Source organism: Amblyomma mixtum, chromosome 7 (genome assembly GCF_055824585.1).
Source record: "Amblyomma mixtum isolate Tamu chromosome 7, ASM5582458v1, whole genome shotgun sequence".
Taxonomy (NCBI): Eukaryota; Metazoa; Arthropoda; class Arachnida; order Ixodida; family Ixodidae; genus Amblyomma; species Amblyomma mixtum.
In genome coordinates, this window is record NC_143018.1 from 84,135,588 (window position 1) to 84,150,511 (window position 14,924).

Genomic DNA, 14,924 nt, shown 5'->3' on the forward strand with positions numbered 1-14,924 from the left:
ATAGCAAGCTGATCAGGCTTGCATGTCCATAACGTCCCCTTTCTTGTGGTGTAGGATGATTCTAGCGTTCTTCCAAGGTTCTGGTACGTTGGAGGTCATAAGGCATTGCGTATACAGGTTGACTAGTTTTTCTAGCAGAATCTTTCCACCACCCTTCGACAGATCTGCTGCTGCATGAGCCTCACTAGTCGCTTTCAGCCATTGCATTGCTCCTAACGCTTTCCTTTTTCGTTACTCGCGGGACGCGCCATTGCTGTGCACTACGTCCTGATGACATTGACTGTTGTACAGATTTTCGTAGAAATTATAGATAATTTAACTATCTTCTATATATATTTCTAATGAATCGCCCTCTGTCTCCTAAAGCGCATATCTGATTTTTGTGTATGCCAAGTTGACTCTGCCCCATTTAGGCAACCTCTGTTCTTATATTAAGGCGATAGCCTTCAATAGCTCATCCTCTCGTCCGTTCGTCCGGCGTTACATCCAGCGCCGGGGGTGACTCATCGACGAGCGCAGCTACCAAAAGGTGACGTCATCTTCGTCGACAGGTGGAGCTGTCGGCGCGGCGGCTGCGAGCGCTGCTGCGTCGTCAGCCTGAGTGCGGCAGCTAGTTGAGGAGGATGTCTCTCAAGCGGTGCAGCGATTCCGCACCAGATGGACACAATGGTGTGGTCTCAGTCGTAACAAACATAGGCAGCCATTGGCAGCCGAAGTAGCGCGACAAAGGCTTTCGCCTAGCGCACTTTAGGCTGCCAAAGTGCTCCCATAGTTTTTAAAATTTCGTATTGGGGTTACCTTGCGCTTACTGATTTGCTCTGATAGCAGCAGTTCTATTCTGTCTAGAGCTAGAGGCTTTCATACTTCGGCGCTTCTTAATATGTTCTTTTTCCTGAAAGAGCTTACCGGTGTCCTATCTAACTGTTCTATCGACTGTTCTATGGCGCACTCCGTAATCATAGTTGTGAGAGATTATCGTTCATTGCTTTAACATTAAGGCTGACGTCCTCGGTTGAGGCTGAATGCTGAAACCTTGTTCCCCTCCTCAGAGTACTCACGACTGCGCATTGATTTCGCTTCTGCATACCACCAGCGATTATCCTGTGGGAAAGAGTTACCTCCACTCGGAGGAACCAGCACTCACCTGACGTGATGTGAGGCGCCGTGTAGTTGCCCATGTCCCTTATGGCTGCGGTGATGAACGGGGTGGAGCTATTCACGTGACTTCTTAGTGTCGTTACCACTGCGAACAAGGCGTGTTGAGGTCACTGATTTTGTTTAAGACGTAAGTCACATGTGCCTTCTGAAAAGAAAATTCGAGCTGCAGCTGTGCTCATTAGCTGCGAATAGTTTCCGTATGCTCACAGGGAAACGTATACTTCGGACACCAATACCATTTCAGCAGTTACCATCTAGGCGTTATCTGAACGATCAGATCTTAGATATTGAATGCATGCGTTTACTGATGGCTATATCACTACTCACTACTGTCTGGATGGAATGACCAAGTGGCTAGACTTCATTTACTGTGTAAGGCACTGCCTAACGGCTTAAGCTATAGGCTACACCTGTTCTTTCCCCAGTGTAGCATTAATTCGTTTCAAACTATCTTGCTGCAGACTGAGCGATGCACGAAAGGGACTTTTTCCGAACTAAAGCAAAATTTTAATAGTGTGCTTACCTTTAAACTAAGTTGAATTGTGAAAAAAATATAGTTTATTTTAGTTTTCAGTTTATGGGGTTTAACGTCCGAAAGCGACTCAGGCTATGAGAAACGCTGTAGTGAAGAGCTCAGGAAAATCCCTCCACCTGCGCTTCATTAACGTGCAGCGACATTGAGCAGCACACCGGCCTCTAGAATTTCGCCTGCATTGAAATTCAACCGCCACGGCCGGGATCGAACCCGCGTCTTCAAGTAGCAGCCAAGCACCATAACCACCGAGCTACCGTAGGACAACACCACTGGTGGGTTGCGATTATGTAAGGCCAATGTTTGAGCGTTAGCTGTGTCATGAGAGCAATGAATTTATATATTCCGGCCTAAACAACTACGCTCCCCTGTAATAAGCCAAGCGCAGGGACGGCAACGCGGGTTTCCTTGTGCGTCATTCCCCTCCCGCTCAGTCTCTATGGTTCTCGCATCATAAGTCGCCTTTACAGGATGCGAAAGAAGTGGATCCCAGTTCATTTTTTTAAAGCAAAGTACAAAAACGTCGAGGAACAGAGTAAAGGACGAGTCACGCCTTTTCGTTTCAAAACTTCCTCTTTCTCTCGGAAAATCGACTCAATATAGTGCGACAGCCGGCCGCAGCAGGGTCCTGGCCCGCTGCAAAGTTCCCCGACCTAGCCACCGGGGCCGGTGGTGGTGGTGGAAAACATCCATTTATACTATTTACAGGAGAGAGTGGGGACTGGACTTAAGGCTCAGCCCCTTACAAACTCTAGAATGGGTCCCTAGTCCGGAACCCCGGTGGTGGTGGTGAAAACTTTTAATTACTGAAATAGAGTTTGGGAGCCACAGAGTGGCCCCGCTACATGGTCGGCGTCCCTAGTCCGGGACACCGCATGACAATGCCCCGTCTCTAGCCCGTTTCACCAGAGCCCTTTGGGACTCAAGCGAGGAGCACTTGAGAAGGGCAGTCTCCCATGCCTCTCTGGAAGGGGTAGGGGAAGGGGGGAGGTGGGGATTTTGAGTACATGCCCACACCATGTGGAAGATATCACAGGTCTCCCCACAGTGTGGGCATCGCCCATCCGTGTTAGGATCGTAATGCTTTAAGATTGCAGGACAGAGTAGAGTACCTGTCTGCAGGCGCCTTAAAGTTCGCTCCTCCGTCTTACTCAGCCCCTTTGCAGGGGCCGGGAAAAGGCGGTGGATGTCGCTTAATGCGTTATAATTTCACCACAGACTCAGACCGGACTCCACCATTCTGAAACTCAAGAGAGTAGGCGAACAGGTAGGGCGCATGATCCGCCGCGTTTCCAACAAGCGGGGCGGTCTGCGGGGCAGGGACGCGCTTCGGCTCGTCTATGCCTTCGTGACTAGCCGGATCCTCTACGCCGTGCCATATCTCCGCACTACTAAGCAAGACGAGGCGCGAATAGACGCCGTCATCCGCAAGGCAACTAAGCGAGCCCTGGATCTCCCGGTGGCTACCTCTAATGCCAAACTCAAGGCATTGGGGCTGATAAACTCCTACCAGGAGCTGCGGGAGGCCAACCTCGTGAACCAATACACGCGGCTCATGCAGACGACCCCTGGGCGCCGCCTGCTAAACCGCTTACACATCCAACACGACTGCACTCCAGAGGAGGCGGAGCGTATCCCAGTACTGTGGCGCCATATGCTCTGGGTCTTCCCGCTCCCCCGTAACATGGACACCGACATGCACGTAAACAGGCGACAAGCGCGGGCTCGGGCTCCTGAGAGACAACACGGCTCCCGACCTGGTGTACATTATGTAGACGTAGCAGGCCCATCGCCCACGGGATTTTACACGGCCGCTGTCGTTCACCAGGAAATGCACGTTGATGGACTCTCTTTTCGAGCCCCGAATTCAATGCGAGCCGAGGAAGTAGCGATAGCGCTTGCTGCCACCCACGCCAATTCGAGAATCATCATTACGGACTCCCGAAAAGCATGTGATCATTACTTGGCAGGGGAGATCTCCCCCTTAGCTGCTTGTATTCTAAGACGGACTGCCACTGATCCAACACCCAAAAGAATCATTTGGGCTCCTGGCCACCAGGGCTTACGAGGTAATGAGGCCGCTGACGCGGCTGCCCGAGCGCTTACTCACCGGGCGGAACCCCGGTGGCTTCCGCGGCAGCTCGGGCTCTAGCGACGAGGACTCTTTGGCTCTCTAAGGTAGAGCAGCCGAGCAGGGCAGCCTCCCAGCTCTCTCGGGTAGGTGAGGGGAAAGGGTGGTAAGCAGGGTTTGAGGGCCATGCCCACACCATGTGGTACACGTCCGAGAACCCGCATCCGCAGTGCGGGCACTCCCCGTTAAAAGCCGGATAAAAATATTGCAGCACTGCCGGGAACAGTACCGTGTTGTTGCAAAAGCAAAGGAGCCGATGCTTCTCGCTTTTGGTTAGCCTATTCGCACGGGGATGAACTATGAACCACTATGAAGCACTGTGAACCTGACAATTTCAACAAAGCATTTGAAGTGCCGCCTCACTACTTCAGGCCATTTCACCTAAATGCTCGAAGCATTAAAAATAAAATGCACGATCTGCGCATGTTCTTCGATTACCTAGGGGATAAATTTGATGATATATTATTGACAGAATCCTGGATTTCTGTAGCTGATAGTCCACCGACAATACCAGAATATATTTATCATGGCATCGTGCGGCCCGCAAACCGAGGCGGTGGAATTGCTATCTTGATGAAAGCCTCAATTACCTGTGAAGTTGAAAACGAATTAACATGCATTACACCCAGTGTTGAGTGTCTTGTGGTACGGTTGAAAAAAATTCTTAGAGCAGATGTTTATAGGCCATCATTAGGATACAAGTCCCAATTTTCGAATTCATGGAAACTTTGCTGTCAAGCCTCCATTCAATGCAAGGAGCCTTTTTAGTTATGCCCACATTATCTCAGTTTTCTGAGAATGTTATTAATGCTCAACTTACAAATTTTCTTACTATTTTCTATATACTATCAGCGATTCCCAGTACGGCTTCCAGAAAGAAATATCAGTTGAAATGGCCTCACTAAAAATCAAAGATGAAATACTTAAAAACAAGGATGACAAAAAAATAACTGTAGGCTTATTCCTTCACCCCAGGAAAGCATTCCACTGTGTAAACCATAATATATTACTCTCAAAGTTGCAAGATTATGGCATACATGGCGTTGCCTTTGGTCTTATCAAAAGTTCTCTCTCAGACAGAAAACAGTGTGTAAAAGTTCGTGACCTGACGTCTTCGATTACAACGGTAAAACATGGTGTACCTCAGGGGTCGATCCTGGGCCTTTGTTGTTCATTCTGTATATTAACGACAGGTGCAATTTGCCTCTTTCATCGAAACTGGTCATGTACGCTGATGACAAATATTTTTTCTCCGCACAAACCGTAACTCAATTGAACAATGTCATAAATAATTATTTGGTCAAACTTGGAGTGGTTGCATAAAAACAGGTAAACCTTGAACGTTAAAAAGACTAAGTATATTATTTTAAAGCCACATAAACCTGTGACACTGAGCTAGTCCTAAATTTTCAAGGTACTAGCGTATGGACTTCGAAGAAAGCATGTTGTGGAACACGCACGCTAGCAAGCCGGCGATAGACTTAAGAAACAGTTGGCTGTCTCTATTAGCTGAGAGAATTACTTCCAGTGAGGCTCAAAAAAGCAATGTATTTTGCTAATTTACACTCTCGTCTTTCATACTGCATTTTAGTTTGGGGAGTTGCAACCATCCATAATTATAATAAACTGGAGCGACTAAAAAAAGTGTTACATATTCTTGGAAACTTTTATGGAAACACCAGCCAGCTATCTACGGGTCTCTTGTTTACTAAACATAACATGCTTAAAGCAACTAATTATATGACTCCAAACTGCCTCTCTATATGCACAAACATAACCTTCCAAATGCTACACACCGTCTACTCCATGCTTACAGCTTACGTAGGGAACTAAAACCAGTGCCGCGTACACGAACAAATTATGGCCGGTCCACTCTTGACTACAGCATACAATTATAATAAACTTAAAACTCGCATGTGCTTTACTGCCCCGCTTAACACATTTAGACACGAATTAACAAATTTTCTAATGAGGCAATGAATACCACTGCGATCCAAATTAATGGCACTGACTAATAAGAACTGACACCGCTGCTCGACCGACGGACAAGATGGGTTTTTAATCGATTAACTTTATACATGTGCTAGCATGTATTGGTTTGGCTTATGGTTTGGTTTATGGGGCTTAACGTCGCAAAGCGACTCAGGCTATGAGAGACGCCGCAGTGAAGAGCTCCGGAAATTTCGACCACCTGGGGTTCTTAACGTGCACTGACATCGCACAGCACACGCGCCTCTAGAATTTCTCCTCCAAAGAAATTCTAGCCGCGCGCGGCCGGGATCGAACCCGCGTCTTTTGGGTCATCAGCCGAGCACCATAACTACTGAGCCACCGCGGCGGCTTGCTAGCATGTATTGTTTTTTTAAAATGTATTGATATGAAATATATAATACTGAAATGTATAACTCTTCAGGAAGTGCAAAAACGGCATTTCGTATTTTTATAAGCTTCATGTCAATATCATTTTGATATCTGCTTTGTGTATTCTCTTTTAGGAAGTGTAAGCATTGCATTTGCACTCGGCATAAGCTTCATTTTCACATTCATTTTTATTGTGCTGTGAGGTCCACTGCGTGATGCTGCTTGCAGGCCCACAGGGCCCAGTCAAGCTGTCTGTGAACGCGTTTTGCCTGGGGGAGTCCCAACTTGTAGGTTGGAAATAAAGTGGGTTTGGATTTTGCGAAGGATGACCTCTAGGGCGCTCTCGTCACATTTCCGCAAGTGGAGGTAGGGTGCCGAGTAGAGTATCCGGCTGGTTACAAATGCATTGGACAGCCTCAGGGCGTGTTTGCATCGTAACGGCCCCCCGCCCCCCTCCCTTGTTATATACCCGGCGGACCATGCGGGCCACCTGGTCTCCAATCTTGTGCAGCCTCTGCAGGGTTGTATCGATATTGGGCTTCAGTAGAACAATGAGTGCCAACACTCTTACCTCACCGTGTTCAGGGATAGGGCCGCTAACAAGGGAGAGGTCAGTTTGGTTGGGCGGAAAATCAATAACACTGCGAAACGGCAGGGCGCGGCACCTGTTCGTGCCGAAAGGTTACCACAGTCCATTGATCCCCGAACATGTGCCTCGGCTCATTAGTTTTTATCACCTCAGCAGTACCTGGTCACCTTTTGCTCACTATAGAGCGTTACTAAGCAGACAGCAACCGATGCGTAATTTTTCATCCACCGCAAGGATAATCGACGCTTACAGCGTATCGAGCCGAGCCTCTCAGCACAGCTTTATATAGAAGGCATGAAGGTAACTAAACAAACAGGGTATGCGCTTACGTTTTCCTTCGTAGTGGTGCAACAGCGTGAAATTGCTCCCTTTCTTGAAACGGGGGAATATGAAAAACCAGCCTCTGAACTGGTCCCTGAGTCTTCGGGCCCCCCCTCGGCGGAGCAATTCTTCGCGTTTCGCGATCCACTTTTCCCAGATGTAGCTGGTCGTGAACTGCACAGAGGAAGAAGAAAAAGTAAAGAAAAAAACAACCATGATTTGTCTCCTCCTCCACCGACAATTCTAGGACGTCGTGACGTCCTATTCCATGCTATACATCTGGTGCATCCATTTTAATGCAAAGGCATCAATTATTTGATGACTGGCGTGTACAGGACCTTTCGGCTGTGGCTGTCATCAGAGCATGTCCGCACGAAAATGACCATTCGAAAAATAATTGGCAGTGGCTTAGCTCTAAAGGTCCACTGAAGAGGAATCTGAACTCGCCTTTTTGCCGCGGGAACTCGATCTACACGTTCCGAGCATTCTTAGGAACTTCGAATCATTGCCCTGTGTGGCCGATTTCCCTAATTAAATCGATTTAACGTCTAGCTCCCGCCTTTATTTTTGAATTCTCCCTCGTACGGTGGGCGGAGTCGACCAACGCGTGGAGTGCCTTTCAGCCAGCTCCGTGGAGGCTTTGCTTTCGCTTTATGTTGCTTTTTAGGTTTCCGTGAATAAATAGTTTCATTCGCAGATAATATAGCCCCAAAATAAGCCCGCAAAAAAAAAAAATACGCGCGGACTATTTGCTTCTGTGGATTACTACATATTACTCCGCCGATGGCAGAGCGGCAAGCCGCCACGGGACTGGGTGAAAGGCACTCCGCGCGTTGGTCGACTCCGCCCACCGTACGAGGGAGAATACAAAAAAAAAGGCGGGAGCCGCACATTAATTCGATTTAATTAGGGAAATCGGCCACACAGGTCAATAAATTGAGGTTTCTAAGAATGCTCAGAACATGTAGATTGAGTTCCCGCGGCAAAAAGACGAGTTCAGATTCCTCTTCAGTGCACCTTTAAGCCTGGATATACAAGCGAGAAGCTGCAGTTATGCTTGGTTTGACGTCATGGCTGTCGCAGTTCGCACAATGCACTGGGAGCACCACGATAACGGTGTAGGCAAGCGCGTTACGTAGCCCTCCTTCCGCATGCGTAGTAACTGGGCTAAACACGCGGCTCCGACGAAAGGTCAGACGGTGGCGAGGAGGGGTGCACATCGCAGTAACGCGCGGCTGCGCCGAAAGGTCAGGCGGCGGAGTCGCGGCGGTGGTGACTAATTACTCATTATTGACTAAATACTAATTAACTGCTAATTAATGACGCTTAAGCTTCGCCTTTAGGAGTGGAACGCGACAGCGTGTTGTAGCGCTGCCAGGCAGTCCACGGAACGCCACCACCCGTTCGGCGCGATGCCTTGCTCTTTGAACGCGACGCTTTTTGAGGAAAGGAAATGGCGCAGTAATTTTCTGTCATTTCGGTGGACACCCGAACAGCACAGTACAGGAAGGGAAAAACGTCACCACTCGTTCGGCGGAATGCCTTGAACTTTGAACGCAACGCTTTCTGAGGAAAGTAAATGGCGCAGTAATTCTGGGTCATCTCGGCGGACACCCGAAGCGCACCGTACACGAAGGGAGGAACGCCACCACCCGTTCGGCGCGAAGCTACCGGCGCTTGTATGCCGGTCCTGTAGGAGGGCTTCGAGAGTCAAATCTTGTACGGTGCCCGGATGTTCTCGTTTCAGTGCCCGGATGAGTAGAATTCAGCGCCCGGATGTTGGCTCTCGGTCTCGGCGTGACGTCACCACACTGGCGACAACGGGAGCTAAAAGCATTTCATGCTTGAAATTTGCTGCATTGCGGTTCGAGCCTAGGCACTCTGTGTGCCAGGCGGGCACCCAACGCATACGCCACGAAGGGTTTTTAGAGCGCAGCTCTCTGGCGTCCGTTCCTGGGTTTCGCGTCGTCGTCGGCGTCGGCCTCGTAACCAGCTCCATGCTCGTGACGTCACAGTGCGCGAATTTCAAATGGGGCCAATTGTACTTTGGCTAGTAACCATGCAACCAATCAAAGGGATCGTATAGTGATGCTGCAACTAAGTTGGTCTGAGTTTAGTTAATTGGTTAATTAATCAATTAGCCTAATTAATATAGAGGAGAATGAAGAGGTCAGAAGAAAAGACGCGCGCCGCAGCGACAACAGCGTCCGCTGAAGGAGACGCTGCTGAAAAAAACATAAGTACGAAGCCGCGTTCCCTCCACCACCACGCACTTCCCCACTCAGTAAGACGTTGCTCGTTTCATATACGTTGTGTCGAACATCCTAGACAGTTCCAACAATTGACAGGTTAATGACAGAACACGATGGATAGAAATACAATAATATAAATATGAAAAGCCTAATTAACCTTTCTAGTTAGACCGCATAAATCAATAAAACCGAGAACGAAATTGGTCGAGTTGGGGAATCGAACCAGGGTCTCCGGAGTGCGATACGAGCACGCTAGCCACTCCGTAATGCCAGCTGAATGGTTTGGAATGAACAAAGGCGCGTCTAGCTAATACGGCGTCTTCGTTCACTCCCATCTTCCCCCTTTCCCTTACGGCGAGGTGCAGGTGTCCACCCAGATATGCGAGAGAGATACATTTCCTTTCCTCAAAAAATAAATTTACCGTCCAGCAAGGCGTACAGCCGAATTGGCGATGGCGTTCTGTGGACTCCCTGGCAGCGTTGCAAGACGCTGTCGCGTTCCACTCTTACAGGCGAAGCTTAACGTGTTAACCACACATCAGTAACACACGCAGACAGCCAATGGACGCGTCATTCGCTGGCAGCACTTCATTCATCATTCACAACCACATTCTTAATGTACGGTCCCTTGCCGCACATGCCAAGGACGTACACCGCGATCACATTCTGCGCCATTCCTCTGTACTTTGCTTTGCTGAAACCTGGATGGATCCCGAAGAGCCTCTCGAAATCATAGATTTCCTATACTGCTGTGGTGCTCGCAGAGACCACAACAGAGCGGCGGGAGTCGCTATCTACTTGCGCACAGGTCTCTCTGCAATACCAGTCGAAATGTTTGGCACGTCACATGAAGTTGGCGAACTGTGCGCCGCAAAGTTGCCCAACGGCTTGCTGGTAGTAGCTGCCTACTTCGCCCCTACCACACTCACGAAAGACGTCGTGCACTTCCTGCAACTCGCATTAACCGTCCATCGATCCACACCGATGTTAGTAGTGGGGGACTTTAATGTTGACATAAAGAGAGAGAGAGAGAGAAAACTTTATTTACAAAGGAATTCGGGGCACGCCCCTGGGTCCCCGCACGACCCCACTGCAGTCAAGTGTTTATGTTCCTGAGGTCCATAACACTGGCAGCACGGCCGGTGGCGATGGTCTGCACGGCCGGGTCCTCCGAATGCAGCAGGGTCTCCCAGTCCTCCCAGGTCTTGAGGTTCTCTAGGTCCCGCGGGGGAGGGTCCGCCGGGCAGAGGAAAAGGATGTGGAGGGAAGAAGCGAAGGGTTCTGGGCATAGGGCGCAAGCAGGAGTGGGGAAGGAGGGATGATAGTGGGTTAGGGTAAGGGGCGAGGGGAGAGTATGTGTTTGTAATCTGCGCCAGAGTGTTGCGTGTCTGTTATCTAGCGAGGGGTGGGGCGGGGGGTAGAGCTGGCGAGAGGCTCTGTATGTCTGGGTCAGCTCACTGAATGAGTGCATGCGATCCTTCGTGAATCCCCGATCCGAGGCCACCTGAGCCCGGTTTAAAGAACCTCGGGCTAAAAGGTTGGCGGCCTCGTTTCCGGGATTCCCGGAGTGCGCAGGCACCCATATCAGCTCCACTTGGCGGGGCGGGGGTGCATCGGGCGAGTCCAGTATGCCAAAAGCAGGGACATGAACTCGGCCTCGAGCAAAATTTAGGATCGCAGTTTTAGAGTCAGTTAAAATATACCGGGCTTCCGTGCGGGTTATAGCAAGTGCAATGGCGGCTTCCTCTGCAGCCTCTGGGGACGTATCTGGAGGGAGAGGTAGTGTGAGGAGGGTGGATGAAGAGGAGTCCACCGCAGCTGCTGTCGCTTCATCACCCGTGCAGGCAGCGTCCACCCATACGGCGTCTGGCTGGGGGCCGTACGCTCGATGGAGTGCCTTCGCACGGGCTCTGCGGCGCTGCTCATGGTGGGACGGGTGCATATTCCTCGGGAGCGGCCTGATGAGAAGCTCTCGGTGAAGGGATCGTGGGATGGCGAGAAGGGTTGGGTCGTTGGCCGGTATTTTGATTCCCAGGGAGTCCAGGATATACCGACCTGTGGAAGTTTTTGTGAGCCTGATGTATTGGGCCTGTCGGTGGGCCTCCACCAGTTCCCCGATCGTGTTGTGGAGGCCCAGGCATAGTAATCTGTCTGTGGGTGTGTTGAGGGGAAGATGAAGTGCTACCTTGAATGCCTTGCGAATCAAAGCATCCAAAGCGTTTATGTCATGTTTGGATAGTTGTAAGTATGGGGTAGTGTACAGTACACGGCTGAGGACAAAGGCATGAATGAGGCGACATAGGTCGCGCTCCTTCATGCCTCTATGATGTCCCGAAACCCTGCGGATGAGGTGCGATATCGCGCCTGCAACCTGCTTGAGTTTCTTGAGGGTAGTGGTGTTTTTGCCATCGTTCTGGATGTGCAAGCCCAATACACGGAGGGTGCCAACCTCAGGTACCGGGTAACCATTCAATTCAATGGCAATGGGGGAGCGGGGACAGCGGTGGTTCTTAGGCCGGATGAGGAATAGTTCGGACTTCTCTGGGGAGCAAGACAGTCCGATGGTCCGTGCGTAATTTTGGGTGAGGGTGGCTGCTTCCTGTAAGGTGTTCTCTATGTCGCCGTCACTGCCGTGGGTGGTCCACAGGGTGATATCGTCGGCATAAAGAGTGTGCTTCAGATGGGGAATAGTTGCCAATTTTCGGGCGAGGGGGATGAGGGTAATGTTAAAGAGAAAGGGGGAAAGGACGGACCCTTGAGGGGTGCCGATACTCTGAAGCGTGTAGGAGGGGGAAGACAAAGGTCCGAAGTGTATCTCAGCCGTGCGGTCAGTGAGAAATGCTTGAATGTAGGCATACGTGCGCACACCCACATTCAATGGGGATAGAGCAGTCATGATCGCCTGATGTTCAATGCGATCAAAAGCTTTGGAGAGATCCAAAGCTAAGACTGCCTTGGTGTGACCTGGAAGAAGCGGGTCAAAAAGGTCGTGTGTGAGTTGCAGCATGGCATCCTGTGCGGATGCCATGCACATATGCATATGCACCCGCATAGCATGGTGGGATTCTGACATAAAGACAAACAGCAATTTCCTAACACTTATGCGGGAGAACATCCCGTTCCTCTCGCTCGTAACGCGTCCCACGGCTGTGACAACCTCGCGAGGCACTTGTATAGATCTCGTCTTTGAGAATCAAGCATTGTTGTACCAAGTCGAACATATATCAGTCTATTTCTCCGACCACAAAGCTTCCTTCATGACTGTCAAGAACTGTTAGTGGAGTCTTTGTTAAAGGAATACGTGTGAAAAATAAAAAAAAATTCTGTGATAGCGCATACATTTGTTGCTCGATTTCTTTGCCTTAATCTATCGAAAAGGTGAAACAGCTTATTTGCTGCGCTCAAATTTCGCATTAGGAAGTAACGTAATCGTCGGTAATTTTTTTTTTCATTATTGCATGTGTGTTTTTGGATCAAGCGTGTTAGTGGGGCACGAATTAAGTTGCGGTGTGTACGACGGCAAAGTGTATTGGGGATGTGCGCTGATGTTAGACAACGATGACTGGCAAAAAAAGCAGTGGTTCAACTACTGTTGAACCTGGTCAGAGAGTGAAATGTGTGGCATATTGGGCCACTATACGCTCCTTGGAGTCTGTACGTTGAGTGCGTGCGCCCACCCTGCGTCCTGGCAGGTGGCAGTTAATGGTTGATGAGGAGAGTTTGCTCACAGAATAAACGCTGCGGCCTATCGCTGCAGTGCCGCGTGTCTGCTACATCATTGTCAGCACTAACGCATGCACCCCACACCTCTCTCTCACCACCCCACGTACCTCAAAGCGCGATTCAGGCGTTCACTGACCCCGGGAGGCAATTATGCGCACTTCCTTTCCTTAAAATCATCGCATTCTTAAACGTTGTAACGCCGAAGCCATTAACTCACTGAACGCCGACGGCCTACGGCTTCAGTGCTGCGTTTCTGCCGCAACATTGTCGGTGCCAACGCATGCAGCGCGCATTTGTCACTACCGCCACGAACCTGAAAGCACGACTGTCCCAGGGGGCCAATTACGCGCCTTTCTTTTACTTTGGAAGCTGCCGCTCTTCATCGGTTTCGTAGCTACAAGCGCGACTAAGGTGTCCACTGTGCAGACCAACGCCACCGGCCGGGCTGCCAGTGTTATGGACATTAGGAGCATAAACACTTCAGTGCCGTTTTACCCGCCGCGGTGGCTCAGTGGTAAGGCGCTCGTCTATATACCGAGCCGGAGTACCCGGGTTCGAACCCGACCGCGGCGGCCGCGTTTCGATGGAGGCGAAACGCAAGAGGCACCCGTGTGCTGTGCGATGTCAGTGCACGTTAAAGATCCCCAGGTGGTCGAAATTATTCCGTAGACCTCCACTACGGCACCTCTTTCTCTCTTTCTTCTTTCACTCCTACCTTCCTCCCTTCCCTTACGGCGCGGTTTAGGTGTCCACCGATATACGTGAGACAGATACTGCGCCATTTCCTTTCCTCAAAAAGCCAATTTAGCAATTTACAGTGGGGTCGTGCGGGGACCCTGGGGCGTGTCCCGAATTCCTCTTCAAATATAGTTTTTTCTCTCTCTTCTGTCCCAGGGGGCCAGTTAAGCGCCTATCCTTTCCTTTGTAAGCTCCTGCTCTTCATCGGTTTCGAAGCTCAAAGCGCGGCTAAGGAGGCGTCGACTGTCCCAGCGAAGCTCAAATCGCAGCACAACTCCCGCCATTACTCCGAATCTGTCTCAAGCCCCTACCGTGCGCCTGCCCGGCCGACCCACCTGTATTCTCTACGCCACACCAAGCTGCCCACTGACGATCATAAGATCATCTTCCGTCCCTGTGGCGGCCTCAACTTTCCAACAGTGAATGGCGCTGTGCTTCTCGTTCGCATTCTGGAAGCAGCCCGCCTCGGACCTCAAGAGGCCAAGCCTGTCACAGTCAGCACTAACACCCTCGAACATCTCATCCTCATTAGCACTACCGACCCAGAGCGCCGACTCCGCTACCTCGCCATCACGTCCGTCCTCATCAAAGGCATCCCCTGCGACATATACTCCTGCCAAGCGGACCCGGAGGACTGCGCCCGCGGAGTGGTCCACCGGGTTTCTCTCAGCCACTCATACGAAGACATCGACCGTCTCAGTCACGAACGGAACCCTGCCATCATCGACTTTAGACGCATGGGCTCGACAGAGTCCGTCATCATCCTCTTCAAACAAGACTGGATGCCCAAGCACATTTACTACTCCTCTGTACTCTTTCGGTGCTACCTCTTCAAAAAGAAAATCGAGCACTGCTGTAACTGCGGCGAACTCGGCCACCGTGGGGATGGGTGCCCGGCTCCCAAGCAACGCCGCTGCTCCGGCTGCGAACAAGCCGAACCCACCGAGAACCCCTCCTGCAAGCCGAAATGCGAGATCTCTGGCAAAGCACACCTGACGGCGGACAGAACGTGCAAGGCACTCTTCTCCACCTCATACCTCGTCAAAAAGAGGTATTGGGATGCCAGGTGAGCCGCCGACGCAAACGCCAGCCAGGCTCCCGCCAGTGAGGCTTCACCCC

General features: G+C 50.6%; 1 protein-coding gene across 1 annotated transcript in view; it reads right to left on the reverse strand.

The window, feature by feature from the left end:
• The window catches only part of LOC149336663 (uncharacterized), a 40,072-nt gene that overhangs the window by 13,385 nt on the left and 11,763 nt on the right, over nucleotides 1-14,924 (reverse strand). Inside the window, exons 3-4 of the mRNA XM_089554200.1 lie at nucleotides 7,101-7,266; nucleotides 1,145-1,243 (exon numbers count right to left, since the gene is read on the reverse strand). Of these exons, the coding sequence (XP_089410326.1) occupies nucleotides 1,145-1,243; nucleotides 7,101-7,266 (265 nt within the window). The remainder of the gene's footprint in view (nucleotides 1-1,144; nucleotides 1,244-7,100; nucleotides 7,267-14,924) is intronic.